The sequence below is a fragment of the Theobroma cacao genome, chromosome 7, assembly GCF_053813885.1.
Source record: "Theobroma cacao isolate CCN51 chromosome 7, ASM5381388v1, whole genome shotgun sequence".
NCBI lineage: Eukaryota > Viridiplantae > Streptophyta > Magnoliopsida > Malvales > Malvaceae > Theobroma > Theobroma cacao.
The window spans coordinates 9,365,449-9,392,686 of NC_142645.1; the positions used below are offsets into that span (position 1 = coordinate 9,365,449).

Below are 27,238 nucleotides of genomic sequence, written 5' to 3' on the forward strand. Positions count from 1 at the left end.
TTATATAATCATTATTCAAAGAATCAAACTTGAATTTCCTTCTTCTCGAATAAAAAAAATTCATGATTTACAAAATGCATCATTTGGTATAGCATTGTAGTAATTTTGAAGTAAAAAAAAATCTGAAATCAAATGATTTATACCTCACATTCCCAAAGGGTTGTTAACTTAGAAAGATGAGTGGTTTGTATTTTGTAGCCCACGACTTCATATATTTCAAAATAGATTAATCACTACAAATATCACTCAAAAGTTATTTATTTTCAAATGTATTACTAGTAAAAATCTAATTTGACTTTCGTTTTTACATGAAAATTTATACATACTTAATATCCAATTTAACCTCTTTTTGGGTACAACATTATTCAATTAAACTTAAGCAAATTTTGAAAAATTTAATTTAATACCCGATATTTCCTTAACAATTATTATTCTTCTTTAAAAAGGTTTGAAACTTAAGGTCTCAACTCTTTTAAATTATTGCAGTGAAGGAGTTTAATTTTAAAGAAAATTATAAGAAATAATCCTCCACACAAACTCAATTCAAAAATATTTTTTATTATAATTTTAATTATTTTTAATCAATTTTTGACATGACTTAACAGTAATGTTTTTTAAACAACTTCAGTCAAATTAAATAGTTTTGATTTCCTCTATCCCATTATCCAAACAAAATTTTAAAATTAAATCTCGATTTCTCTCTTCTGCCAAATATTGTCTATTTCGCCATCTTAAAGAGTAGAGATGACATCAAAGTATGTGTTTTAGGTTCTTTGGTTTATTGGTTTATTTAAAGAACCCTAAATTTGAGAGGTTGAAATTGATTAAATATATTTGTAAACTAAGGTACTGTATGACTTTGGCAATTTAAACTTGACTGCGAGCAGGTGAATCAATTAGTTATTAGGTATTGCATTACTGGTTTTAAGGTATTGTGTTACTAGTTTTTAGGCATCATGTAACTTAATCATTGCGTTTCTAATTTTTAGGCATTGCATAACCAGTTTTAAGTATTACGTAAATGGTTTTTAGACATTACGTGACTGATTTTTAGACAATCATGCAATGCCTTACTAATTAGTTACGTAATGCCTTACTAACCAGTCATGTAATACTATGTCAACTAATTACGTAATGTCATATCAATCAGTTATGCAAAATCTAAAAATCAATCATGCAATATCTAAAAATTAGTAACGTAATATCTAAAAACTACTCACGCAATGTCAAAAAATTGATTATGTAATACCTAAAAGTTACAAAAACTACTTAATTTCATTTAACAAAATCAATAACTTCAAATAATACACCATATTTCATTTAACAACATAATTAACGAATATGCCTACTTGACGAAAAATGCTTAAAATGTTCAAAGATTTTTCTTCATGTATCAAAAATCATTCCAAAATGCTTAAAAATACTTAAAACGTTCAAATGTTTTTCTTCGTATATCAAAAACTATTTCAAAATACAAAAAATGTTTAAAAGTTTTTTTCCTGACAATGAATACTTTAAAGATGAATGATTTGGTGAGAAAAGCTCAAAGAATATAAGTCGATTTAAGATGTAGACCTAAATATATAAGTCGGTTTCATTAAGACTAATTTTGTTTAAAATTAATTTCTCTTGATTAAAAATAATTAAAATTATAAAGAAAATTATTTTTAAAAATACCTTATATATGAGGGGTGTCTTTGAAAAGAACCCTTAATTTTAACCTTTTATACCATCAAACCTTGTTTTCAACTCCTTCACTGCAATAATAAAATGAATTCACGTACCACTGATTTCGTATTTGTTGTGGTTGAAAATTAAAGAATGATACCAGAAAATGCAAAAATCTGATTGTTTAGCATTCACGTACGCCACGTTTGAAGTGTGTTGCCCATCTTGCAATTACAATACAGTTAAATTGCTGCCTAACCTCCTACAAAGTAATAACGTAACATAAAATCGAACAATAAAAAGAGACCTACCCATCTCGGCATCTAATTATGAGTCCGGATACGGTTTTTGAATTCTAACATTATTAGTTAATCGTGTTACACTTGTATTTATTCATATAATTATTAATATTATATGTTTAATACGATTAAGATAGTGATAACACAAAATAAAATTGAACAATACAAAGAAACTTACACATCTAACTATCTAATCATGAGTCCGTGTACCTTTTCGAATTCTGACATAATTAGTTAATCGTATTATGCTCGTATTTATTCATATAACTATTAATATTATATATTTATACAACACAATTGAAATAATAATAACATAAAGTAAAACTAAACAATACAATGAGACTTACCCATCTAGCCATCTAATCATGAGTTCGACATTCTTCATTTAGACGACAAGTGGAAAATTATTATTTAAAAACTGTTGTCATAAAGTATTTCTATTATGATGATCAGATGATTAATTGTTTTGAGTAAATATAATTATTTTTTAAATTTTTGTCAAACATGAAATTGTAACTATTTTGAATTTAAAATATTTTGATGGGATTATGAATTACAATATAAGCAAAAGAGAACGAAAATAATTATTTTGGAATGTTTATAAATCATACCGTTTTCAAATTATCAATATAATTGTGATTAATTTATAAAATATCATGAATTTCAAATTGTAATTTTAAAGTATTGTTTTATTTATTAGACTTGATCCAGCTAGTTAGATATTCTTGTTACATGCTGGACTGTTAAGCTCATTCTTTTATTAACATTTTTATGGATACCGAAAAATGAATATTAGGGATTAATGCACTTAGAAAGAGTGTGCATTTAAAAGGATATTATCTAGGGTTAGATTTTGAGATTTAATTAGGTTATATTTTATGGTTATTATGGATTTTGGTTTTAAGAATTTTTGTTTATAGACTTTATCAACATTTTAGCTTGGCCTTAATAGACTTTGAGGTACTTTGTTTAGAATAAATGATGTAGTTGGAAGATTTATTTTAGCCTTCAACATTTTAGCTTGGCTTTAATAGACTTTGAGGTACTTTATTTAGTTGGAAGATTTATTTTAGCATTACATGCTCCCAAAGGTCACCTCGTGAGTGTGTGGCATTGTCACAATTAGATGTAATAGTTGGTGTTTGGGTATTTTGACTATATTGTGTAATATATTATATTAATAGTTATACTAGTAAATATGAATATATCATGATTCCTAAACACAAATAAGAATATTTTTATTAAACGTGTAAAATGATACGACATGTTTAACATATTTATTAAATAGATCGGACTAAATTTTATAACTCTTTTAAATGATTAAAATAATTAAAATTTAAATATCGATTTTACACAATAAATACGATTAACACAATAACCATGTTCCACACAAAATAGATTAACATGATTAAATTAAGATGTATATAATTACAAATGAAATACAATTTTATTATTCAAGTTTAAAACTAATAATCATGAAAATAATTATAACAAAATAATAATATCCATAAAGCATAATAAAATCCACTATGATTATCAATCAACAATAAAATCCATCACGATCATCATAACCATAATAATACAAAGCATTTATAAGGGGTTTAAAAGGTTCATAATTAGGTCAAAAACGTGTTGGTAGACATGTTTACATGATTAATTAAATTAATAATAAATAAATTTAGATTTATGATAAAATAATTAACTAAACGTGTCTTAAATAAATTTAATACGTTTAAGATGTAAAAATTTTCATATATCAACTGTGACATAATTAACATACAAAATACGATTACTTTAAATTAAAATTTATTTAACTCCCTATCCTGTTATCGTGTTATATATAAAATTGTTAAGTCAAGCCAAGACTTAGATTCGGGGTGTGGCAACTTATATTTAATAAAAGTTATAACATAAAATAAAATTAAACAATAATTTAGACCTACCTATCTAGTCATCTATCATTATTCCCACCTTCTCCATTACGGTGTGTGGTGGAGAATAGGCGTGTGGTGCAATGAGGAGCCCCCACCACACGGCACTGAACTTCCCTCCATCACCTTTTTTGTTCAGAACTCCATGAATGTGAAAATCTTACTTATGAACAATGATTTAAAACGTATTAAAAAGTAATGAATCGAAAAATAATGAAGAATCAGATCACATTGTGCACGATATTTTAGAAACTCTCTAATTTAAAATAAGTTTGATAAACCTCAATTATCAATTTTTTTTTTTTGTTTTTGGAAATAATACACATTATAACCATTACGTTACTTTTAATCATTGAATTTAATTTTATAAAATTAAGTCATCAAGTATTTATTTCGGAGAAGAAGAAAAACACAAACTCGTTAAGGAATATATATTCGATGTATAATTCTTAATAGATTCATTATTTTTATATTATAATTTTTTATTTTCTTGCATAACATAATTTTTGATTGAACGAATTTTAAAATGTAAATAGGTAATTAGTACTAAAATAAATTTTCAAGTGGCTTGATTTCTAAAAATAAAAATTCAATAAGCCTAGAAGTAACATTTTGAAAAAGTTTGATGGCTAAAATGTCCATTTGTTATTATTAGTTTTTTGGTTTAAGTATAATTTTGTATTTATTTAGATAAATCAATGCACATTGTTTATCAATAATCTACTTTAATAAGTGTATATAAATTAGCTTAGGAGAATGGAATGAAGTTGAATTAATTATATATAGCGAGTGTAGTCACTAATTTTTAATTTATTGCCTACATTAAAAATTTATAAGCCACAACATGTTAGATTAAAAAAGATTATTAAATCACTGCTGCTTCTTAATATTTGCGGAGGCAGACCTATGCATTAAAATTGCAAGGACAAGGGTTGAAATAAATGTTCAACTAACCTTGGCTCGAAACCCGTTGCCTTTTAATATGATATAATATAATAATTCAAAATTAAGTGTAAATTTTAATTTTCCCTCACTGAATTGGGTAAAAAAATGTCTCTTCTTTGTATTTTTTAAAAAATAGAAAATATTAAAAATTAATGTAAAAATTAATCACTCTTACTTAAAAGTATTATGCTAATAGAGGTTTAGAGAATAGAAAGTTTTTGAAAGAGTAATCTACAGCTTTAGTTCAAATGGCCACGTTCTTACTTGGTTATTCTCATCAGATTCAAGGTAATCAATTTTACCGTTTTACCCTTATCAAGTTCCCCGTTTCTCATATATTTGATCCTATTTATGTAATTTCAACCGTTGACGAGCTTATTCGAAGATTCAAAAACTCCAGTAGTTTTAAATAGAAAAGTTCGCGCCAAAGTTCATATCTTCGTCTCAGAGCTTTCACGAACACAGAATAAAAGTGAAAAAGAGGCTTATTTTCCTCTGAAAAATATTCAGGAAATTTGAAGGTAAAACAAATGTTTCTCCGATTTTAACTTTTCTTTTGTTGCTTTCCCGATTTCTTCCTCTGTTCTCCGTTTTCATCTCTGTTTTTTTTTTTCTTTTTTTTTTGAATTTTTTCTTCATTTATGATCTGTTAATTTGTAGGGATTTGATCAAGCTAGAGAATCTGCGGTTTTGGGAGTAATATCCGGTCAACTTGCGGATAAAACGGTAATTATAAGTCTGTTTGGTTGCAAAGAAAATTTAGGAAGACGAAAAAGAAAATTTTGAAATCTCGAACTATAGGTTTTCTTTTTCCTTGTTTGGAACCTCATAAAATTATAACTTCCGTTGATTTGATCTGGCCTCATAGTAATATCAGAATCGAGATCAAAACAAATATTAATTTTCCTGATTAATTGAAACTCCGCGAATTTATAAGGATTTCACGTTTTTCTCCTAAAATCTGATGATATATTATCAAAACCTGACTATGAATAATTTCTGAATTACTTATTCAAAAATTGGGCTGGACTGGTTAGAATATTGAATTTTCCCTACAAATTTCCTGAAATTTTAAAGTTTATGTAATAATTCAATTTCTGGTGCTTATCCTACTTGTTTATAACTTTCTCTGAGAACAAAAGCCTGAAAAATATTTAAATAATTTAAAATAAAAAAGAAAAATATTGTGAACAACAGAATGCATGATTTTACTTATGTAATAAGAAGTGTAGTTAAGTTTATTTTCATTTTTAGATCAATTACTATGATTTTCATTCAAGCCATTTGCTTATTTATTTTATAGCAACTTCTTACTTCTTAGGAAGCAAATATAACAACCAAACAGAGCACAAGATTCTATTGATCAACACCATGAAGTTCCTCTTACTGGGGCCAAAGCTTTGTTCCTTTAATTCATGAAACAACAATCTGTGGCATTCATTGACTTGAACTGTATATGGAAATACATACTCCTACAGAATCTTGCCCTGATGGTTGGTTGTGATATGCAGATATAGTTTCTGTATCGACAAATACTATCAATTGAGATGAGATGCAACGCATGCTGGCGTGAATTAGAAGGGCGAGCCGTTTCCACTACCTGTGGTCACCTCTTGTGTATCCTATTGCATTTCTTTATTCTGCCATTGCAGAATGTATACATTTTATATCTGTTTCTTTCCATTGTTTGAGATAAAGAAATAGTTGGTACATTGCCAAGATTCCTTGACATTGTAAATAGGCACTGAAGATGCGAGCAAGATCCTTAGCAATGATGCAGCTTGTCCCATTTGTGATCAAGTTCTCTCTAAGAGGTAAGAATTTTATCTGGTGGATGTTGGTCTTTGCAATGCTTTCTAGAATTTTGCTTTCTAAAACTAAGGCATTAGTTTTCACAATAAAAAATGAAAACAAAAAAGAAATTGGATGTTTATAATATGTTAATGAAGACCTGTGTCTAAACGAAAAAATATAGTTATTTGGCAACGATGGTCTGTCTTAGACTTTTCTTTCCTCTTTTCACTAATTTGTAGACTGCTTACAGAATATATAGGTGACTGTTGTTGTTAATTTGTCATCAAGCACCAGGGTTAGGATTGTTCTGCATTGCTTTTACTTTTACTTACTTGTATGTTGTATCTTATTAATCTCAATTCTACTCAACTCATATGGGGTTAGGATTGTTCTGCACTGCTTTTACTTTTACTTACTTGTATGTTGTATCTTATTAATCTCAATTCTACTCAACTCATATGGGAATTTTGATTCTCAGTCTTATGAAACCTGTGGATATCAACCCAAATGATGAATGGATAAATGTAAGCAAATGCTTCACTTGGATCATTGTATGCAGCTTGTTTTTACTGATTAAAACATCTCCCTTGTTAAATTTACACCATGCTCTAGTTTTTCTTTGTCTTCCATTGTGGTGCTGCTTTGTTATTTGTCTAATTGTTTTGCTGCTCAGTAACATCATGCATTTTATTGCAGATGGCAATGGCTGGCGTGTCTCCGCAGATATGTATCCTTCATAATCTAGACTATGTGATTTTCCGTTTATGTGGTATTTTTGTTCTGAAGCCTCATTGTATCAGACACTAGAGAGCTACCAAAATAGAATAAGAAGAGGATCTTGTTAGTTGTTTTTGATGTTCTGTTTCATTTGAAAGAGTTTGCTATTAAGAGAGAGAATGGATTCTGTTCTATGAGAAAAAACCTTACAGACATGCATTTCCTTAATGAATTTAGTGATGAAGAGTTCATACAGAAGTGTGATGTTTTACATTGGGCAAAAGGAATTAGAAATGCAGTACAAGATGAACAGAATTGTAGCTCAGTGCCGCCAGAAATGTGAGGCAATGCAAGAAAAGTTCTCAGAGAAACTGGAGCAGGTGCATACTGCATATCAGAAAATGGCCAAGAGGTGTCAGATGATGGAGCAGGAAATTGAGAGTTTGTCAAAGGATAAGCAAGAGCTCCAAGAAAAGTTTTCTGAGAAATCAAGGTCAGTCTATATTTTTTTTCTTTGAACTCGTTAGTTCTGTTTCCCAAAGTTTATTTTATGCTTCTGTAACCCTGCTATATTTTGCATATATCCAAAATACCAGACAGAAGAGAAAGCTTGATGAAATGTATGACCAGTTAAGGAGTGACTATGAGTCAATGAAACGGTCGGCCATCCAACCTTCAAATAATTTCTATGTTAGAAATGAGGCTGACTTATTCTCAAATCCAGCTACTAACATGGTAGATGGCAGAGACCCTATACGAAGGGGTAATTATGTTCTTTTATTTATTTGCGTACACTAATAACTGACAAAAGTTTTAATATTTTTCCTTAGTTCCTGTTATAACATGATTTGAGTCAGCTGCCTTGTAAGTCATTTTTCTTAATTATTTCCCTACCCAGTTAACTTATTTGTTGCAGATTGGTCGATCTTTTCTCCCAAAACTCCAGGGCCGCGAGAGGATGTATGGCCTGCAAGACAGAATAGTTCGAACTCTGGTCATTTTGACATATCCGGTGGCTCACCAGCAAAACAAGCAGCCATTCCGGTTGATGTTGGGAATAGAAGGGGTGGCGCTCACCCTGCTTTTGGAGCTGGTGGTGTTAACCCGGCAATGACACTAAGGAACCTGATAATCTCTCCTATAAAGCGGCCTCAGCTCTCTCGTAATCGCACTCAAATATTTACGTAAGCAGAAAAAATATAGGTATGCTCAATTTACTTTCTTGCTCATTTGCTGAATTTTAACGAAATCTTCATTTTCCAGATTGTAGATTCCAAAGTCATGAGCTTATCCTCGGCTAGACTACTCATACCGATAAGGTTACTTTGATCGTAGTCTAAGAACAAAGCAATAAACTAAAACAACATCAATGCACATGTCAGAATCACAAATGTAAAGAATTGCACTGTTCCTTTTTTGCTATGCCGACTTGCATGATAACTTTGTGTGGATGAAGCAGCTGTCGACATCAAATAGATGTAGAATTTGATGGACAAGCAGTGTTAAAGAAACTTTACATTCTATAATTAGCTTTTTGTTTGACAGTAAAAAGAGAAAAAAATATATATGGCAAAGTCAATTAAACCATTGTGTGGGAGCATGAACTTGGAAAAAGAAAAACATTGGTACCTCATTGTCATTGCCAAATTTTCGATGGTATGTGGATATATAACAGGACCATGTAGTATTCATCTTTTTCATGATTGCCACTTTATGTCCTTGATTGATTTTTCTAAGGAATGGAACCCTCCTGAAGAGTTTGCCCATTAAAGCAACATTCATGCAAGGTCTATCTCAAGGAACTGTTTCAGTTGATGAATTGGTAAGATCTTTTTGCTTGGCAAATTGTGCTATTGTGATGAAATGTGTGGCTAGGCACTATACTCTTTTCTTATACCATGCCTGTGAATGGAACAATTTCCTTTTCTATCAAACATATAGCTGGAAGTTGCTGGCAGATTGAGACCCCTAAGATGGTAGCTTCCAAATTACCAAAATCATTTTTAGGCTAAGGAATTAATTATCCTTTGTTATCCATATGCAAAATATCTCAAAGTAAGACACTTTCAAGTTTTCTGAGTGGAGAATGGTTAGGCCCCTTGTCTGGGAGGTTTCTTGGGAAGTCAACATCATGTATTTTCTTACCTATTTAGCATGTGTTTCCTTTTTGTGGCTAGTGCTAGAAGTTTCCATAGTGTTTGATTTGGACTACCTGAGATGTGTGCGTGGGACATAGATTTGTTGCCCTTTAGGAGTCTTGTCCCGACAGAAGAAACCTCCTGCTTTGGCAAAGAGACTTTTTTTCTGATTTGGTTGATGACAAGAATTTGATTTTGTGCTTTGATTAGTGACCGAAATATAAGACAAAGACATTCCAAAAAATCAAAAAGTGGAGCCAGCCAGTTGCCCAAAAAGCAAAAAGTTATTGCTGCCCTAAAAATATCTCAGTCAGATAATTTATGTTTACAATTGCAAAGTATTATTTATGTAAACAATTTTTGGGGCACATTATCCGTTAGGTCAAAATCTAAATTATATCATTCTTCTGACAACTCAATGTCGAGAATGTAAACCTTACGAGTTATGATTGTAAGTACTGTTGAAGATCTTTAGAATTCCGGTTTAAGCTTATACATAAGCCTGAAATTCCCCATAAAACTGAGAAATTAAACAATAAAATTGCTCTATGCTTCTTCCTCCTGTGGCAGGAAGTTCAGATTATCACTAAATTTTCTTCTAGAATGTTAGATACAATGGAGGATGAGTCCCTTCAAAGTTGAAATAATTTTGCATTTGAAAGAAGAATCTTACAACTGGAAAGAAACCGACTGATAAATGAAGGAACAAAAGGTTTCTGAGTTAAAACTCACATGGCAGGGTGTGGTGACTCACGTGAAGAGGCTTTTAAGTCAGGGTACATATTAGAAACATAATCCCATTTTGCAGGGTAAGGGTAATTTCTTTTGTTCTCTTCCCTTAAAGCTACACTCATATGCTGCTAATGTTTAATATCCACAAGGCAGAAAGGAGAAGAAAGAAAGTAAAAGTATTCAGAGTATTACCTTTATTTGTGCATAATATGGACTTCAGACAAATACTACAAAGATTCAACATCATTCTACCTCCAAAATGTTTAACAGAAGGGGCCACACCTTGCCAGTTCAGCCCACTAATATTCATAATGCACGAAACATGGTGTCCACATTAGGTCTCCTACTCAACCCCACATGTTATTCTGAAATACTTGAGGGTAAATTCACATTTGTGGCTTTCAAAGAATCAAAGATTTGAATTATGTATGAAGAAAAGGAACGATTGTTCTCTATGTGTCCCTTCTGTATTTACAAGAACGATGATTTAGTCATGGCTAAAAAATGTTTAAGGTTTTTTTATAAGCATTTGCCAGCTCTGTACATTGAGTTTTATGATGACAAATGAGGAGCTAAAACAACTTGCAAAACTGGGGCCTTAGAAGATATTTCAATGGTATCGCCACTTTGGATTGTAAAGAAAACATAAGAGCCATCAACATATATCGAACCCTCTTTAGAAAACCATGCAGCATCGATGGACTGGTCTGACTTGATTAATCCATGCATTAGGCCAGAAATGGCTCCTCCAGATGCAATAGGCTCTCTTACCATATATTGGAGATCTTGAGACAAAATAGGCATTGCAAATCCTCCTGCTGAGAGCATGGCAGCTGTTGATCCTGCAGCAGTTGAGACTCTGAGACCACTTGATCTGCAGTTAACTAATGGCGAACATGAATTGTCATCCCTTTTAATTCTGCCAAAATGCAAAATGACGATTTTAAAGCATGTAAAAGTATGCATAACTGGTTACTGACATATCCATGAAAATTCCTTACTTGAATGAGAACCGAGAAAGTGTTGCAGGACATGGGTGTGCAATCAGAATGTCATTAAGAGCATATGTAGGCAGAACTTTTGAATTTACAGATACTGATATCCTTGACAACTTAGAGGGAACTGTCTGACCCTCTAGAAAGCTGTCCAGTACCTGAAAGAAATGTCAGACATCTAAAACTACAGCAAGAGCTTTTATGTAAAAAAGAACACTATGCCCTATGTCATTTCTAATGTATGAAGAACCAAGCTAGTTAAAATAAATCGTGCTAAAATACAAGGGAACTCCAGTAGAAATACTTTGCATGGGAAAATGATAAAGCTTAAATTCAGCACAGGAATGTAAGTTAAGAACCTACCACTCTTACCTAAGGTCCCCCTTTAACTTCTTAAAATGGTAAGTTAAAAGTAAAAAGCTTATTCTCAAACTTAAATAGGCACAAGATTTTACTCCTTTTCAGAGTCAAATGATATTGGACGACAAATTTGTCACTAAAGAATTAGTTCTTTCTGTAAACTACCTCTAAACATGTCATTTCTCTGTCACCCTATATATGCATCTTTACCTGTTCAAAGTTTTTCGCTGTTGCTGCACATAAGTAGCCAGTGCTTCTGTTAGCATCAAACTCATTACTGAATTCTTCAACCTACACAAAAGAAAATATAAATAATGGGCATCACCAACTGAGATGTATCAATACCAAGAAATGAAAAAGAATTTCTCAATTGATAGACAGCATGCAAATTGAAAGCTTGGCCAGAAAAATGAACTAACCTCTTCAGCTTGTGTAGGATCAGAATTTACTCCAATAACTGGAACTGTGTCATCCATGAAATGGCTGGCCTGCAAAAGAGTGCCATCACCACCAACTGTAACAACCAAATCCACATTACGAATTGGTTGCGATAAATCGTTACGAAAAATGGGTTGCCAATCAACTGACTTTTGCTGTAAAATTTTCTGACATAAGTCTATGGCCTCCTTGTGCACCTTACTTCTATTATTAAGATAATGGACAACCTGTAACATCATGAAGCGAAAAAGTGAGTGTAAATAATAAGAAATTAATTCCAGTGCTAGGATGGAAAGAGAGAGAGAGAACTAAATACAACAGTTATAGCAAGTAACCTCAAAACTTTCTCTTTTACTCTGTCTCAATGATCCTTAAACATAGTAGTTCATAAATGGATGAATGATGCAAGTAATAAATAATAGAATCCCTTTTTCTTTTGGTGGGGTGGGGGATGCATGCAAAGGAAATCCAAGTCTTGGAGTTTATGTAAGTCTTGGAGTCCATGTGGTCAGCCATAGGAGCAAAAGATCTATCAGAAATGGTGTCAACCTAGGTGAGATACAATATGATACAGGGTGTGTTTCTGTCATGATATATATGCATATGATACAGGGTGTGTTTCTGTCATGATATATATGCATTCTTATGGATGGAACATGAATGTATTATACAAGAAGTAAAATTATTTAAATTATATGTTACATTATTTATGTAAGAATAAAATATAAATAAGTACTGTAAAGTGAAGTTTGAGAGGCTGGGTGAGATCAGAAGCCTGTTATACCATCAGAAAGAAGTTCTAGAAAGAGTTGGGTATTTGAAACCACAGAGGTTTAAAAGAGAGAATAATTCGACAAATATGTCAGTGGTCCAGTGGTCCAGTGGTTTGACAGGTTAAGAAGACAAAAGGGTATGCATGTTCTATAAGTGAGGCATGAAATTTTGCTCTCAAAACTTTTGACTATAATTATTTTTGGGCTAAAACTTTCTGTATTTTAGATTATCATATTCAAATCCACACTTGGCCATGGATCACCTATTGATTCTCTAATTTGCAAACTGAAAGCAATTTTATCTTCTTGTGGCAACTAGTATTTGTCAACCAATTTTTTTGATAAGCTAGTATTTGTCAACCTGGTGTAACCAGTAATCATGACGAGGGCTGACAAAAAAGTGGAGGATACAAAAAAGCAGGATTTTGGGCACTTAACCTAAACTTTTCCAGCTAGAAAGATGAGATAATTTGTGACAACCAATGGCCAAACAACTGATGCTGGGGCAGTTAATATATAGACAACAATGAGAGGTTCATAAAATTTCAAAACCTCATGGGATGGTTTCGTGATTCTTGAAAATTGAAATTTACAAGTGGCAAAGGTGTTACATTTCCTCCCTTTTACGCTGAAAAGTTATCCAACTATTAAGGGACTAAAATCTTGGTACCTTGCAAGGACTGATAGAATCTAGATCATAAAAGAAACTTGTAACGTTACTCACCCACCATGACTAAAGGTCATCATAACCATATAAGAACGCAGGAAGAGAGCATAAAGGAAATGATGGAGAAGATTTGAAACTGTAATTAAGTATTAAAAAAGGATTACAGATTGGACCTAATCACAATCATCCTAGAGTGTAGATGATCACATATTCATACTCTTTAACAATGGTCATTGAAATTCTTTTTTAAGCCCATAGACGAAATTTATATCACCTCAGCTGTTATGAAAAATCATTTCCCCGTCCCATCCACTCCTAAATTGGAAAAAGAATAGATGACAGAGAATAAAAGAAGGAAACTGTTTAGGACCAAAAGATAATTAATAAAGCACTGAGAAGTGAGAAATGGATTGCTGAAGGATAGATCAGAAACAATGCTGAGAAAGAGTAGGCTTTGAAGACAGTGCTTGAAAGTTTGGAGTACATACTCCTCTATTCCTGGTCATCCGTGAAAACCTAAAGAAAAAAGCCTAGCTCAAACTAAAGCAAGCCATTCCGTCATTGCTGACGGCATGACTAATTCTAACACAAAAGCTAGTTGTTGTGTTGAAAATGCTTGATAGGCTACCAGAATTACCTGGAAACTAAAACGACATGATAAATACTTGATAATAAATTGGCAATCATAAAGTGCACAAAGAGAAAAACCCACATTCAACAAAACTCTACAAATCTTGTGCCTACCAATGAAGTTCTCCAGGGAAAAGAAGCTTTCATCTTTCAAAAGAAATGAAGCAAGCAATAAACACGTCTCTAATACCTTCTCATAAACATATTATTAGCAACTAAAGATTAAATAAACACTCAAGTTTAGCCATTTTCATCAACGCTAAGAAAGCCAAAAAAATGAGAAAGAAAACCAAAAATAAGACAAACCCAACAACGGAAACTTCTCAAATATTGAAAACAATACGTAAAGTAAATACAATCTATTACTTTGACATTTCATCAAACACCATGATTGCTAATGTTAAAATAATAATAATAAAAAAAGCGGAGGAAAGCTTGAGAGAGTGAAATGAGAGTTGAGTTTTATAATACCCGAGGATTAGTGAAGAGAGAGGCCGGGTTCGATTGGGTAGCATGGTAGACATCAAATGGCTTCAACAGCAACAGAAGTTTTCTTATTGCCATTGTTTTTCTCTTTCTTCTGTGTCCAAGAAGAAAGCTTGACAACGTTGTCGAGGACTGGAAAACTGGAAATTTCAGTTGGAAAGTGGAACGACCACCACGCTTCAGAGGAGTCCATGGGCTAGACTGGAGGCCTAAGCCCAAAGCCCACTCAACATAATGGCGGGCTTGAAGACCTGTTATCGGGCTGGACTTAAAAAAAAAGTTTTAGGTTCAATATTTTATTTATGTATTTTACATTTTGGTGTAGTTTTTAAATTTCACTATAATTGTATTCGAGCATTGTACATCGATAAAATAATATATATTGTAATAATTGTGTTTAATTTTAAATTAATTAAAAAATAGTATTTATAAAATAAATAAAGTACTTTTTGTTTTATCTTTTCACTTGAATCCCTGCAACTTCTTTTTTGTTCACATCCAAGTAGTCTTTCAAATCTTTTCACATTCAAGTCACCTTTCAGATTTTTACCGACTGTTAAATCTTTTTTCTTATTTATGTAAGCATCTTTATTCGTCAACTGCTCTTGCTAAGTCAGTACCCTTCCATAGCTTGCCATTTTTTTCTATTCATGCAAGTATCACTTCCCAAATTCCTAACTGCTCTTGCTAGGCCAGTACCTTCCACAACCTGCCGCATGTCACCTGAAGGGGACCACGACGTGACCAAACTTTAAAGTAACTTTGAATTTTCCATTTGTATATATATATTGTTATAGATAAGACGATTCATATAATTATTTTATTTATATCTAACTTTAAATAACAGTATACAAGTGCCCTAATCTGATTTTCTGGAATGTTTCCTCTGCTTGTGTTTGGGCATGTTCCTCAAAGTAAAGCAGAAGAAGGGATAGAGAATAAGCAAAGGACCAAAGGGTGGTATACATTAAACATTTACCAAAACTGCAAAACTAGTGCATAATGTTTGTAGTGAAAAGACAAAATCATTAGACTATTCTTGCACTCTCTAATAGCAACCAACATGGGCAACCGGCAGTAGTCAGTAGGAGGAGGTTTTCTGATTGATCATATGCTTGTTGTTTAGCCATCTGTTAGACGTTTGCATGGCTGCTGTATACTTTTGTACAGATTTTGGTCACGGCTTGTCTCCTCCCCTGGTTTGTGGTCTGTAAGCTGCCTGGGTTGGGGTTGTATACGCCAATGTAGCTGCTTCAGGTTCTCTTCCACCTGATCAGGTTATTGGCAGTGCTACCACTACTGTGTGGTAGCTTAATTTTGTACCACCACTACAGACTGGGCACTGCCAGCACAATAAGTATCTCTGCTATGCATACCTAGCGGAAGGAAAACATAGCTCAAGTATCATTGCCAAGAGCATAATAGCCTTTCCTTCCTCCTTCCTCGAAAGCTAGGAAGGACCATCCTCTTCCTTGCTATATTTTTGAAGGACTTTACCCTTGACATCCCTTTGAGTTTGGTACATCAAATTTGGCTTTATATTACAACTAATAAACTTTTTTCGATCCTCTCAATAAATTATTATTATTTTTTAAGTAAGGTTTTATAGGACCATCATCATCTTACTTATTATCCTATCCAGTTCATTTTTTTTTGTCAATTTTTTTAAATGTTTCAAAATTATGCCCATTTTTCTTTTTTAAACACTTAATATTTTAGGTTTAATTTTCTATATTCTAAATTTATTTTTCATTATTTTTTACTTTACTTTTTGACATTAACAAACAATATTCTAAATTTATCAAAAGAATTTAAAATTGTAATATAATCTACACTAAAATCAATGTTTTTTTTCTTAAATTCCTTTATAGCAAAACAAAAAAACGACAAAAATAATGTGATTAAAGGAGTATCAATTTGAAAAACTTTAGGGTTGTGTCTCTTTGAGTTTGGTTCATTAAAATTGTTATTATATAATGACTAGTTAACTTTATAAGAATCAATAAATTATTTTTTTAGATCTCTATAATCACATGATACACATTTTGATAATCTTTTATGCTTAAAAACTTATCCATTATCACATACTAGCTAATTAAATTTATTTTTCTTAATAATTTTTTAAATTGTATAATCATGTGATAATATAAAAATTATAATAATTCACTATTCTTTTATATCTTGCACAATTACTTTAATATGAATTCGTTGGCTGGAAAGTGGACACTTCATTATTGTCAAGCACCTTTTCATTTATCAGTATCATTATTATCACTTTTTTTTGGGTAAATTTGAATATTTTGATATGTGGTCTCTCGTAAAAATTATAGATGCATGGTTTAGTCAGATCAAGTCGGTTTCGGGTTCAGATCATAAATTTTATTGGATCCTATTCAGGTCAAGTCATTTTATTGTTTGAGTTGTTTCTTTTGTCAAATCATTTTGGATTTTAAATATTTTGTTTATTGGATTATTTGAGTTTCAGATCTTTTCTAATTCAATGAAGTTGAATTTAATTAGATTATTACACATATCAAATCATTTTAAAACATAAATAATTATGCATCATGTTATTTCGATTTCAAATCATGTTTTGTTGTACTAGTCCTTATGCCACAATCTTGTGCTTAGACATCAATCAAAGCATGTACTGCCAATTTCTTTGTGGATTATTACAAAGGGATGAGGTCTTAAGGGTTGGTACCAGTTTTTCTTATGTTCTGGCTCGAGCTATCAGGTTTTTAAAAGATTACTGGAGAGAGCTATGTGATAATATAAGAACAGGTGAACTTAGCGATTGAATCACCGACCATGGCTGCAGAAATGCTCTGTCGCTAATCCTCAACAAACCAAATCCACAACTGGCAGATTCAATAGAAGGCGCATGTAGTAGAAAATCATGGTAAGGGATAATTAATTAAAGAACTTCGGCCTAGAACAAAGTTCGTAGATGTTATCATAACGGGTTCTATGGCCCAATGTATTCCAACGCTTGAATTCTATTGTGGTGGGCTCCCTTTAGTTTCATCATATTATGCTGCTTCTGAATGTTACCTTGGTATCAATCTTGAACCACTGAGCAAGCCCTCTAATATCTCATACACACTCTTCTTCCTAATATGGCATTCTATGAATTCATTCCTATAAAGTAAAACCATACAGAATTTGCGGATCAGCCTCAGCATTTGGAAGGCGTTTATGGTCAGGATTGCGCAGAAACGCAGGACAAAAAGGAAGAAACTGAACCTGTTGAGCTGGTGGACGTGAAGCTCGGTCAATGTTATGAAGTTGTTGTCACTACTTTTACAGGTAAGCTCTTCACTGCTCTTGTGATCATCTTGTATGTCAATTAAGCTTTGCAGCTTTCCCTTTTAGTCCCGAAGGAGCTCATGGAATAAAATATTATGATTTTATTTCTCATAATTATTTGAAAACTTTTCACGCCTATACAGATACAAAATTGGAGACACTCTCATGGTAACTGGTTTTCACAACAATGCTCCTCAATTTCATTTTATGTAAAGGCAAGGTGTCCTTTTAAGCATTGATGTGGAGTGAACAAGGGAAGATGGCCTGTCGAAGGTAGTGACACAGGCAAGGGTCCTGATTGAGCCACTCGGCTTCATTCTGACCGACTATACTAGCTATACATGCTGATACTTGTTCTACACCAGGGCACTACGTATTATTCTGGGAGCTTAAAATGAAAGGAAGCCATGATCCTCCGGAGATTAATCCTAAGAAAACAGAGGAATGCAGCTACACTGCGGAAGAATCACTAGATTATAAATATAGAGTTCTGAGGAAGGACAAGAGGATAGGGCCATTAGAGACAAGGGTCGTAAAACATGGAACATTTGATGCTCTAATGGACTTGTTCATAGAAAAAGGAACTTCTCTGAGCCAATACAAGACACCCCGGTGCATCAAATCTGAGGAAGCTTTGAAGATAATGGATGCTGGGGTGGTTGGAAGGTATTTTAGCCAAGAGGCTCCTTGGGAGGAAACTAAATAAACGGCATATGAGTCATGGCATATCTCTTGGTGTTTTCCCCAACTTCACCTCTAAGTGTTGTACTTGGAGTCGCTTGCTATTTTAATGAGATTCAATTACAAGTGTTGTACCGTTGTACCTGCAACGGGACATTATAGGTAATTAAGAGTTGAGATAATTGATGAATAAAATAAATAGAATTTTAAAGTTTGAACAAAAGACTTTGTATAATTATGATAATTGATGAATTTCATATTTTAAAAATTCTATAACACAAGTTATATATTAATATTTAATTGTTACCCTAATAAAGACTTGATTGCAGAAGAATGACATATATATAGCCTTCCCTTCCTCGAGAGCTAGCTAGCTAGCTAAGGACCATCTTCTTACTTTCTATATTTTCCAACAACTTTACGCTTTATTTCTCTTTGAGTTTGGTCCATCAAATTTGGCTTTCTGTTGCAACTAATTAACTTTATTCGATCATCTCAATTTATTTATTTATTTTTTAACTCAAGCACTTGTATATATTTTATTGTCACGTTGATAAAAAAAAAAAAAGAAACTTATCATTGCAAAGAGCATTATCTTACTTATTACTTATTACTCTCATGGTCTCATTTCCTTTTTAGATGTTCCAAATTTATGTCCATTTTTCTTTTATGAACACCTAATATTCTTCCTTTTTCAATATTCCAAATTTATTTTTTTATATTTTGACATTGATAGATGCAACATCAATTTATTAAAAAAATACACACTAAAACCAATGTTTTTTACTAAATTTCGTTAAAGGGATAAGATAATAATAGCAGGAGTATATTTTTGAAGAACTTTACACTTGTGTCTCTTTTGAGTTTGGTCCAATAAATTTGCCATTGTATTGCCACTACTAACCTAATAGAACTGGATAAATTTATTTATTTTTTTACGTATCTTTAGAATCACATGATACACATTTTGATCTTTTTAAATGTTTAAAACTTATGTTTACTGTTTTATATCATATAAAAATACATTAATTTATATTTAGATTTTAAAAGTCGAAAGATTCTCACATGATTGTCTATTAAATATAACTTCATTATGACATGCTAGCTAATTAAATTTATTTCTTTTAATAATTTTTTAAGTTGAATATTATTTAATCATCGGCGAATATATTCCTGATGCCATGGAGGGGCCTATAACAATTTCGACTGTTATCCATGGTGCCACTATGGTGGCAACGGGGATTTTTTTTTTAATAGAAGACAATTATATAAGGGGATTCTTTTGTTTTCAAAATAATGAAATATTAAATTGAATTGATAAATGTGTAAATTTTGAGTCTAATTTATATAGACATATATTTAGATTTTTGAGATTCGAATTGTTTAAGATTTCAACTCAATTTGTGTTTGTTTTATCACACAATCATTTCGAATCTCAAATTATTTTGCACCTTTAAAATTTTGAGTCTAATTAATATAGACATATATTTGATGTTTCTTACAGCGCGTTTGGTTGGCTATTCCCCCTCTATTCCCATGCTATTCTGTTTCCCTTGTTTGGTTGTCAAACAAAGAGGCGGAACAGGTATTCCGGAGGAATAGAAATTCCTCAAATATGGCTTTGGGGTGGGAATGGCTAATACCCGCCCCCCTCCCCCCCGGTATTATCTATTCCGTGACCGAGGGAATAAGTTTAAATTGTAATTTGACTAAAATACCCTCAACTGTTTAATAAAATCACCACTTTATCCCTATAAAAAGTAATTTTTTTTCTCTCTCTTCCTCCTTCCCCTATCTTCCTCAGCAGTTTCAGCCTTCCCCCAAAAGCCTATTCTCTCTCAGCCCACCGTCTTCCTCTCCTCCATCAGCCGCCCTTCCCTCGTGTTCATCTCCTCTCTCAGCCAGCCGTCCTTCCTCCGTCTTCATCTCCTCTCTCAGTTGGTCGTCTTTCTCTCTCTCAGCCGCGGGTCTTCCCCTCGCTCTCACCCGTCCGTCTTCCCCCGTCTACCCCTTCTCTCTCTCTCAACCACTCTCTCACCCGTTTGCCTTCCCCTCTCTCTCAGCAAGTTTGCAACCGTCCTCCTCCACAGCCACTGTCGTCCTCCGCTGTTGTCATCATCAAGTTCTCTATTGTTGGCCATCAAATAAACCACGGTGATGTTGGTGTGCTTATTTGATGATGGTTGTAGCCAAATCTAGCCATTGGAGCGCTAATCTAGTCACAGGAAGCGCCAGATCTGGTGGCTCCATTGGCCAGATCGATGCTTCAACGGCTAGATATAGCCAGGGCCAACGCCAAATTAGCTCTCCAACGTTCGAAGAGAAAAAGGAAAGATGAGAAAAAAAATGAAAAATGAAAAAAAATAAAATAAAAATTATATCAATTAATAAATTATTAATTTTTAATGAAAATAGAATTTGAAAGATTAAAAAATAATTTAATAATAAATTATTGATGTTTAATGAAAATGTAATAAATTAAAAGATTAAGACATGAAAAATACAAATAGAGAAAAATGATTCAAATTGTTAAAATTAAAAATCATACAACTAATTTAATAATAAATTATTCAATAATTTAATAATAAATTAAAAATATTAATAATTTATATTAATAATTTATGTTAATAATTTAATAATAAATTATTGATATATAATGAAAATATAATTTATTTTTGTTTTTTATGAAAATAAATTTTATTATAAAAAATGATAGTTTTGTCATTTTATCATTTATTCTTAGATTATTTCAAAGTTATTCTCACCAATCAAACATTAAAATAAGTCATAATAGTAATTCCTACCCTATTTTACTACATGTTGGGTTCAAAGAAATGATTTTCTTTTTTTTAAAAAGGTAATATGAATTTGTATTTAATCTATCAAAAGACATAATTTACATTTTTTTTAGGAAAAAATTGAAGGCCATCTTTTTATTTTCAAAGATATGATTTTCTATTTAATATATCAAAAGACATAACTTACTTTTTTTTTTTTAAAAAAATGAAAGACTATCTTTTTAATTTCAAAGACAAGCATCTATTTAATATATAAAAAAAAACATGATTTTCTATTTCTACTAGTTTTTTTATTTTTTTCCCAAATATTTCTTCTCCAATATTTTTCTAAACACAAGTGTAAATGATTCATAATATGTGAAGAATTGACTAAAAATAAACATCTATACACAAATTTAATTGATTATGATGGATAAAATATAATATAATTAAATTATATTTTTAAATAATTATCTATTTATAAAAATATGTGACTAAATTATAATTATTTTTAATAATTGAGAGAAAATATAATTATGATGGATGATTGTCTTTTTGGGATAAATGTGTATTTAAATGATAATAAGGATAATTTTAATTTTTTATGAAAATAATTGTTAATATGGTCAACGGTATTTCTGTTTTTTTATCACCTATTCCTTTCTTATTCTAATCATATTTTTACCAACCAAATACTATAATAAGTCATAATGACAATTCCTGCTCTATTCCATTCACAATACCAAACAAAGTAATAATTATTCTATTCTATTCTCACAGAATAACAATTTTATTCCATTCCTGCCTATTTTGTAAAACCAAACGTGCTGTTAGTGTTTGAACAATGCTCTTTACACTCAGCCTTTTAAATCTTACAACTCTAATTACATATTGTCCTATTGAGACTCCTCTATGTTTGTAGCTTACTCACTTGACCACCAGAAAAACCTCTCCTCCTGGAAAAAGAAGATATTGGAAACTGATCCCTTATCATCTTAAGTATTCACTGTACTTTAACCATATTTACTGTTTGCATTTCCAGCTTCTTAAAGAATATAAATGTCTCAGCATATGATAATCATGGAATAAAATATAATTTTTTCCACTTCCTTTCCATCTAATTTAATTTTCAAATATACAGCTTTTTCATACTTTGCACCTTTATAAAAGCTGTTTCCAGCTTTCCTCGCACCATTGTCAATGCCTCATGCAAAGTCTCTTAGTTTTACAAGTCTGTTTTTCTCTAAGTATTTCTTGGTTTTTATTCTCTCTCTCCGTTTCCTCATCCAAACTCTCTAAACATTTTTGCAGTAATTATATATATATATATATATGTTCTTTTCTATAGCCCCAATCATAAGCTTTTTAATATGTTGTGTTTTTGTTTTCAATCAGCTGACAATTCCGAATTCAGTATCTGTTCCCAACCACTATGTCAAACAGTCTTGCCTCCTGGAACTACAAAAGGTAGTCATTTTTTGCTTCATTGTTTTGATATAATATAATAGTATTTAATTGCTGTATCACAGTAATTCTCTGAACTCTCTTATCTTTGTGCTAATAGACCTATGATGTTAATTCTTTCAATTGGATTTCTCCTCTCCTTTCAGTTTTGATCTGATGGCACCAAATGACGGTATCATTGAAACTGGCTGGAAGATGATAGAGGATTTGACTACAAATGCTTATCAAATACAGCAACAGTTACTGGAAGAGATACTGGCTCAAAATGTACATACTGAATATCTTGACAAGTTTCTCAATGGGAGTTCTGACAAGAAACTTTTCAAAGAGAAAGTTCCCATTATCAATTATGAAGACATCAAAACTTACATGGAGAAAATTGCTAATGGAGAGCCATCAGATATCCTTTTAGCTGAACCCCTTCTTGAACTCACTCTAAGGTACAAACCATGTTGTAATTTCTTAATCTATTTTTTTTTTTGGCACTTGAGAATTGTTGGTGTGTCTAATCATTACAAAGGTTTGAACATTTGACCTTGACCCCATAATGAAGAGTTTAACTTGTTAGCAGATTCTAGGTGATTCAAATTCCATTTGGTTTTTGGTTATTGTCTTGAATTGCTATGCAAAAACTTCATCAAAGTAATTTTACTGCACTGCCTTTAATTCAGCTCTGGCACCTCGGGTGGAAAGAATAAGATAATGCCTATGACAGCTAAAGAATTGGATAAAAGAACAATCATTAGAAATACTCTTCCTTGGTCTGTGATAAACAAGTAAGTTACTAAGCTTCAGTTTCATCCTTTTCGGTTGAAACAACTTTTGATATAATGAGTAATACTGTTAATAAAGATCAATCTAGGTTGACAAATACTTGTCCTTGCTTACCAATATTCCAGGTTTGCGGATGGCTTAGAACAGGGAAAAGGAATGTACTTGTTTTTTGTCATGCCAGACATGAGAACTCCATCTGGTTTGAGGGCAAGACCTAGTCTAACAAGCTGCTTGAAGAGCAGTTATTTTCAAAAGCAGATATCCAGTGTTTACACTAGTCCTTATGCGACAATCTTGTGCTTAGACATCAATCAAAGCGTGTACTGCCAATTTCTTTGTGGATTATTGCAAAGGGATGAGGTCTTAAGGGTTGGTGCCAGTTTTGCTAATGTTCTCGGTCGAGCTATCAGGTTCTTAAAAGATTACTGGAGAGAGCTATGTACTAATATAAGAACAGGTCAACTTAGCCATTGGATCATCGACCCTGGCTGCAGAAATGCTTTGTCTCTAATCCTCAACAAACCAAATCCACAACTGGCAGATTCAATAGAAGGCACATGTAGTAAAAAATCATGGGAAGGGATAATTAAAGAACTTTGGCCTAGAACAAAGTTCGTAGATGTTATCATAACGGGTTCTATGGCCCAATGTATTCCAACTCTTGAATTCTATTGTGGTGGGCTCCCTTTAGTTTCATCATATTATGCTGCTTCTGAAGGTTACCTTGGTATCAATCTTGAACCACTGAGCAAGCCCTCTAATATCTCATACACTCTTCTTCCTAATATGGCATTCTATGAATTCATTCCTATAAAGGAAAACCATCAAGAATTGGCTGATCAGCCTCAGCATTTGGAAGGCGTTTATGATGATCAGGATTGCAAAGAAACGCTAAACAAAAAGGAAGAAATTGAACCTGTTGAGCTAGTGGACGTGAAGCTTGGTCAATGTTATGAAATTGTTGTCACTACTTTTACAGGTAAGCTCTTCACTGCTCTTGTGATCATCTTGTATGCCAATTAAACTTAGCAGCTTTCAGTTTTAGTCCCGAAGGAGGTCATGGAATAAAATATTATGTTCCTCATTATCTGAAAATTTTCAGGCCTATATAGATATAAAATTGGAGACATTCTCATGGTATCTGGTTTTCACAACAATGCTCCTCAATTTCGTTTTATGAAAAGGCAAGGTGTCCGTTTAAGCATTGATGCGGAGAGGACAGGGGAAGATGGTCTGTGGAAAGCAGTGACACAGGCTTTGCTCCTGATTGAGCCACTCGGCTTCATTCTGACCGACTATACTAGTTATGCTGATACTTGTTCTACACCAGGACACTACGTATTATTCTGGGAGCTTAAAATGAAAGGAAGTGATGATCTTCCGGAGATTAACCCTAAGATAACAGAGGAATGCTGCTACATTGCGGAAGAATCACTAGATTATTTGTATAGAGTTCTGAGGAAGGACAATAGGATAGGGCCATTAGAGATAAGGGTGGTAAAACATGGAACATTTGATGCTCTAATGGACTTTTTCATAGCGAAAGGAACTTCTGTGGGCCAATACAAGACACCCCGGTGCATCAAGTCTGAGGAAGCTTTGAAGGTAATGGATGCTGGAGTGGTTGGAGGGTATTTTAGCCAAAAGGCTCCGAAACAGGGGTAACTAAACAAATGGCATATGTATCTTTTAGTGTTCTCCCGAAGTTTTCTTCCAAGTGTCGTGTTGTGCTTGGAATTGTTTGATATTTTAATGACATTCACTAATCAATAAAGTTATTATAAAATCTCTCCTTCACGATTTGTGTGTCTCTGATTAATCTTTTTATCAAACAAATTCAACTTTGATCAAAAACAAATTGAAGATGTCCAATTAAAAGCTTAATTGATTTATAGAATCAAAGTATATAAAATCTTTGCAAACAATATGGGAGAATTTTACTCAAAAAGGACTTAAATACTGCCCCTGTTTTCATATATGTTTGATGTTCGCTTGCACAAGAAGAGCTAATTCTCTTATTATCTCATAATTTTCATCTCGTTCATCTCATAAATTCGAGCTTTATACTTTCAAAATAAAGTTTCAAACTGTAACAAATTAATTATCTCTTGAACCTTAACACAAGTATCTTATTGACTAAAGTAATTTCTATCATATACAAAATGAAAAAAAGAAATAATATCTAAAAAAATCTCTAAACTATTTAATAAAATTTAAATAACTTTTTATTCTTTTAATGGGTTTAATCAAACTCTTATACTTTTATTTTAAACCAAGTACGTATTTATATTTTTATTTTGAACCAAATAAGTTTTTATAATTAATAGTTGATTTAGTCAAAATGACATTTGTCATCCTATGTCCTATAATGTTGATATGACATATTAACATGCCATAATAAATGATGACGTAACATATCAATATAGTATGATGACATGGTTATGTGGTATTTTTTACTCTTATATCAGCGTCAAGTAGATATAAAATAATAAATAGTATTTTAATTAATGACAATTAATTTACCGCCATTAGTCGTAGACGCATATTTGATCCAAGATAAAAGAAAGAAATTATTTGAATTTTCTTGAATAGTTAAAGAATTTTTTTTAGTAGTAAGCCAAAAAAAAAAACAATTGCTATCAATATGACTATAATTAGTAAGAGGCATATGATTTAGGGGTATTTTAAAAAATAGTCCTTAAAGATAAGATATTTTTAAAAATAGCCTTCTTTATAGTTTTAACTATTTTTAGCCATGTTGGACAAAATTACCCTTAATGAAGTTACACGCTATGATGTTACACGCCATGTACAAAAATCTGTGACAAGTCATGGTTAGCGTGTTACACGCTATGTATAAAAATCTGTGACACGCCATGTACAAAAATTTGTGACCAGCTATGGTTAACGTGTGACACGCTATGTACAAAAACATGTGACACGTCATGTACAACGTGTTACACGCCATGTACAAAAACCTGTGATAAGCCATGGTTAACGTGTGACACGCCATATACAAAAGCTTGTGACAAGCCATGGTTAGCGTGTGACATGCTATGTACAAAAACCTGTGACACGCCATATACAAAAACCTGTGAAACTTCAAATCCTCTCAACTTTTTTTTTTTTGACAATTTAACACAGATTAAAGTGTTTCTAACATGTTTTCATAAACCAAATACAAATGTTTTTTTATCTAAAACACCTACTTTGACTAAAAAAAAAAATTCTATGAAAACTTAGATTTATAAATTTCAAAATTTTGAGTTTATTAATATCTAGGTCCCGAATTGATTCAATTAAATGCTATTTTATACATTTGTGATGATTTCTACCGTTTTAGTTTTATCCAAAATACCTAAAAATCAAATTTCCTAAACATTCACCCACCCAAGCACGTCAAAACCATTGCTTGGTGTCTTGAAAACGTAAGAAAGAGAAATCTGAAAACGTGAGAGAGAGAAATCAAAAGTACAGTAGACGAATGCTGAACAGAAAAATTGATAAAATTTGAGAGACTGGGATGGTGAGAGAGAAATCCGAAGCACAAATGGGGAGAAATGGTAATTGAATGGTTTAATTTATTTGAAATAGTTTAAAGGGTATTTTCGTCAAGTTATGATTAAATATGGCTAAAAACAGTTAAATTTATTTTGATAC

At 32.0% G+C, this 27,238-nt stretch overlaps 3 protein-coding genes and 1 pseudogene across 8 annotated transcripts; 3 read left to right on the plus strand and 1 right to left on the minus strand.

The window, feature by feature from the left end:
- The first annotated feature begins 5,234 nt into the window (after positions 1 to 5,234).
- HEI10 (RING/U-box superfamily protein) lies at positions 5,235 to 8,941 on the plus strand. Of its 4 annotated transcripts, none has more exons than XM_007021920.3 (10): positions 5,235 to 5,364; positions 5,504 to 5,569; positions 6,355 to 6,460; positions 6,585 to 6,657; positions 7,116 to 7,161; positions 7,334 to 7,364; positions 7,592 to 7,847; positions 7,951 to 8,117; positions 8,271 to 8,557; positions 8,618 to 8,941. In XM_007021920.3, the coding sequence occupies exons 3-9, from the start codon at positions 6,391 to 6,393 to the stop codon at positions 8,540 to 8,542; spliced, it is 915 nt and encodes a 304-aa protein (XP_007021982.1). In that variant the 5' UTR covers positions 5,235 to 5,364; positions 5,504 to 5,569; positions 6,355 to 6,390; the 3' UTR covers positions 8,543 to 8,557; positions 8,618 to 8,941. The 4 variants fall into 4 exon arrangements, with proteins under 4 accessions (XP_007021982.1, XP_007021984.1, XP_007021986.1 ...); XM_007021922.3 differs by having other exon boundaries at positions 8,271 to 8,538; XM_007021924.3 differs by having other exon boundaries at positions 8,301 to 8,557.
- Positions 8,942 to 10,422: 1,481 nt separating this feature from the next.
- Positions 10,423 to 14,725, minus strand: NADK3 (NAD(H) kinase 3). 2 transcript variants are annotated; one of them, XM_088807899.1, is made up of 5 exons: positions 14,559 to 14,725; positions 11,999 to 12,244; positions 11,790 to 11,870; positions 11,226 to 11,377; positions 10,423 to 11,098 (listed from the first exon to the last, which is right to left on the minus strand). In XM_088807899.1, the coding sequence occupies exons 1-5, from the start codon at positions 14,649 to 14,651 to the stop codon at positions 10,777 to 10,779; spliced, it is 894 nt and encodes a 297-aa protein (XP_088664025.1). In that variant the 5' UTR covers positions 14,652 to 14,725; the 3' UTR covers positions 10,423 to 10,776. The 2 variants fall into 2 exon arrangements, with proteins under 2 accessions (XP_088664025.1, XP_017980391.2); XM_018124902.2 differs by having other exon boundaries at positions 10,426 to 11,143; positions 14,559 to 14,724.
- Positions 14,726 to 17,161: 2,436 nt separating this feature from the next.
- On the plus strand, positions 17,162 to 18,600 carry LOC18594396 (indole-3-acetic acid-amido synthetase GH3.17 pseudogene; annotated as a pseudogene).
- Positions 18,601 to 22,509: 3,909 nt separating this feature from the next.
- On the plus strand, positions 22,510 to 25,366 carry LOC18607925 (indole-3-acetic acid-amido synthetase GH3.17-like). 2 transcript variants are annotated; one of them, XM_088808385.1, is made up of 6 exons: positions 22,510 to 22,571; positions 22,736 to 22,807; positions 22,951 to 23,244; positions 23,476 to 23,580; positions 23,704 to 24,557; positions 24,681 to 25,366. In XM_088808385.1, exons 2-6 carry the CDS (start codon positions 22,773 to 22,775, stop codon positions 25,241 to 25,243), a joined length of 1,851 nt encoding a protein of 616 aa, XP_088664511.1. In that variant the 5' UTR covers positions 22,510 to 22,571; positions 22,736 to 22,772; the 3' UTR covers positions 25,244 to 25,366. The 2 variants fall into 2 exon arrangements, with proteins under 2 accessions (XP_088664511.1, XP_017979815.2); XM_018124326.2 differs by lacking the exon at positions 22,510 to 22,571 and having other exon boundaries at positions 22,627 to 22,807.
- The last annotated feature ends 1,872 nt before the right edge of the window (positions 25,367 to 27,238 follow it).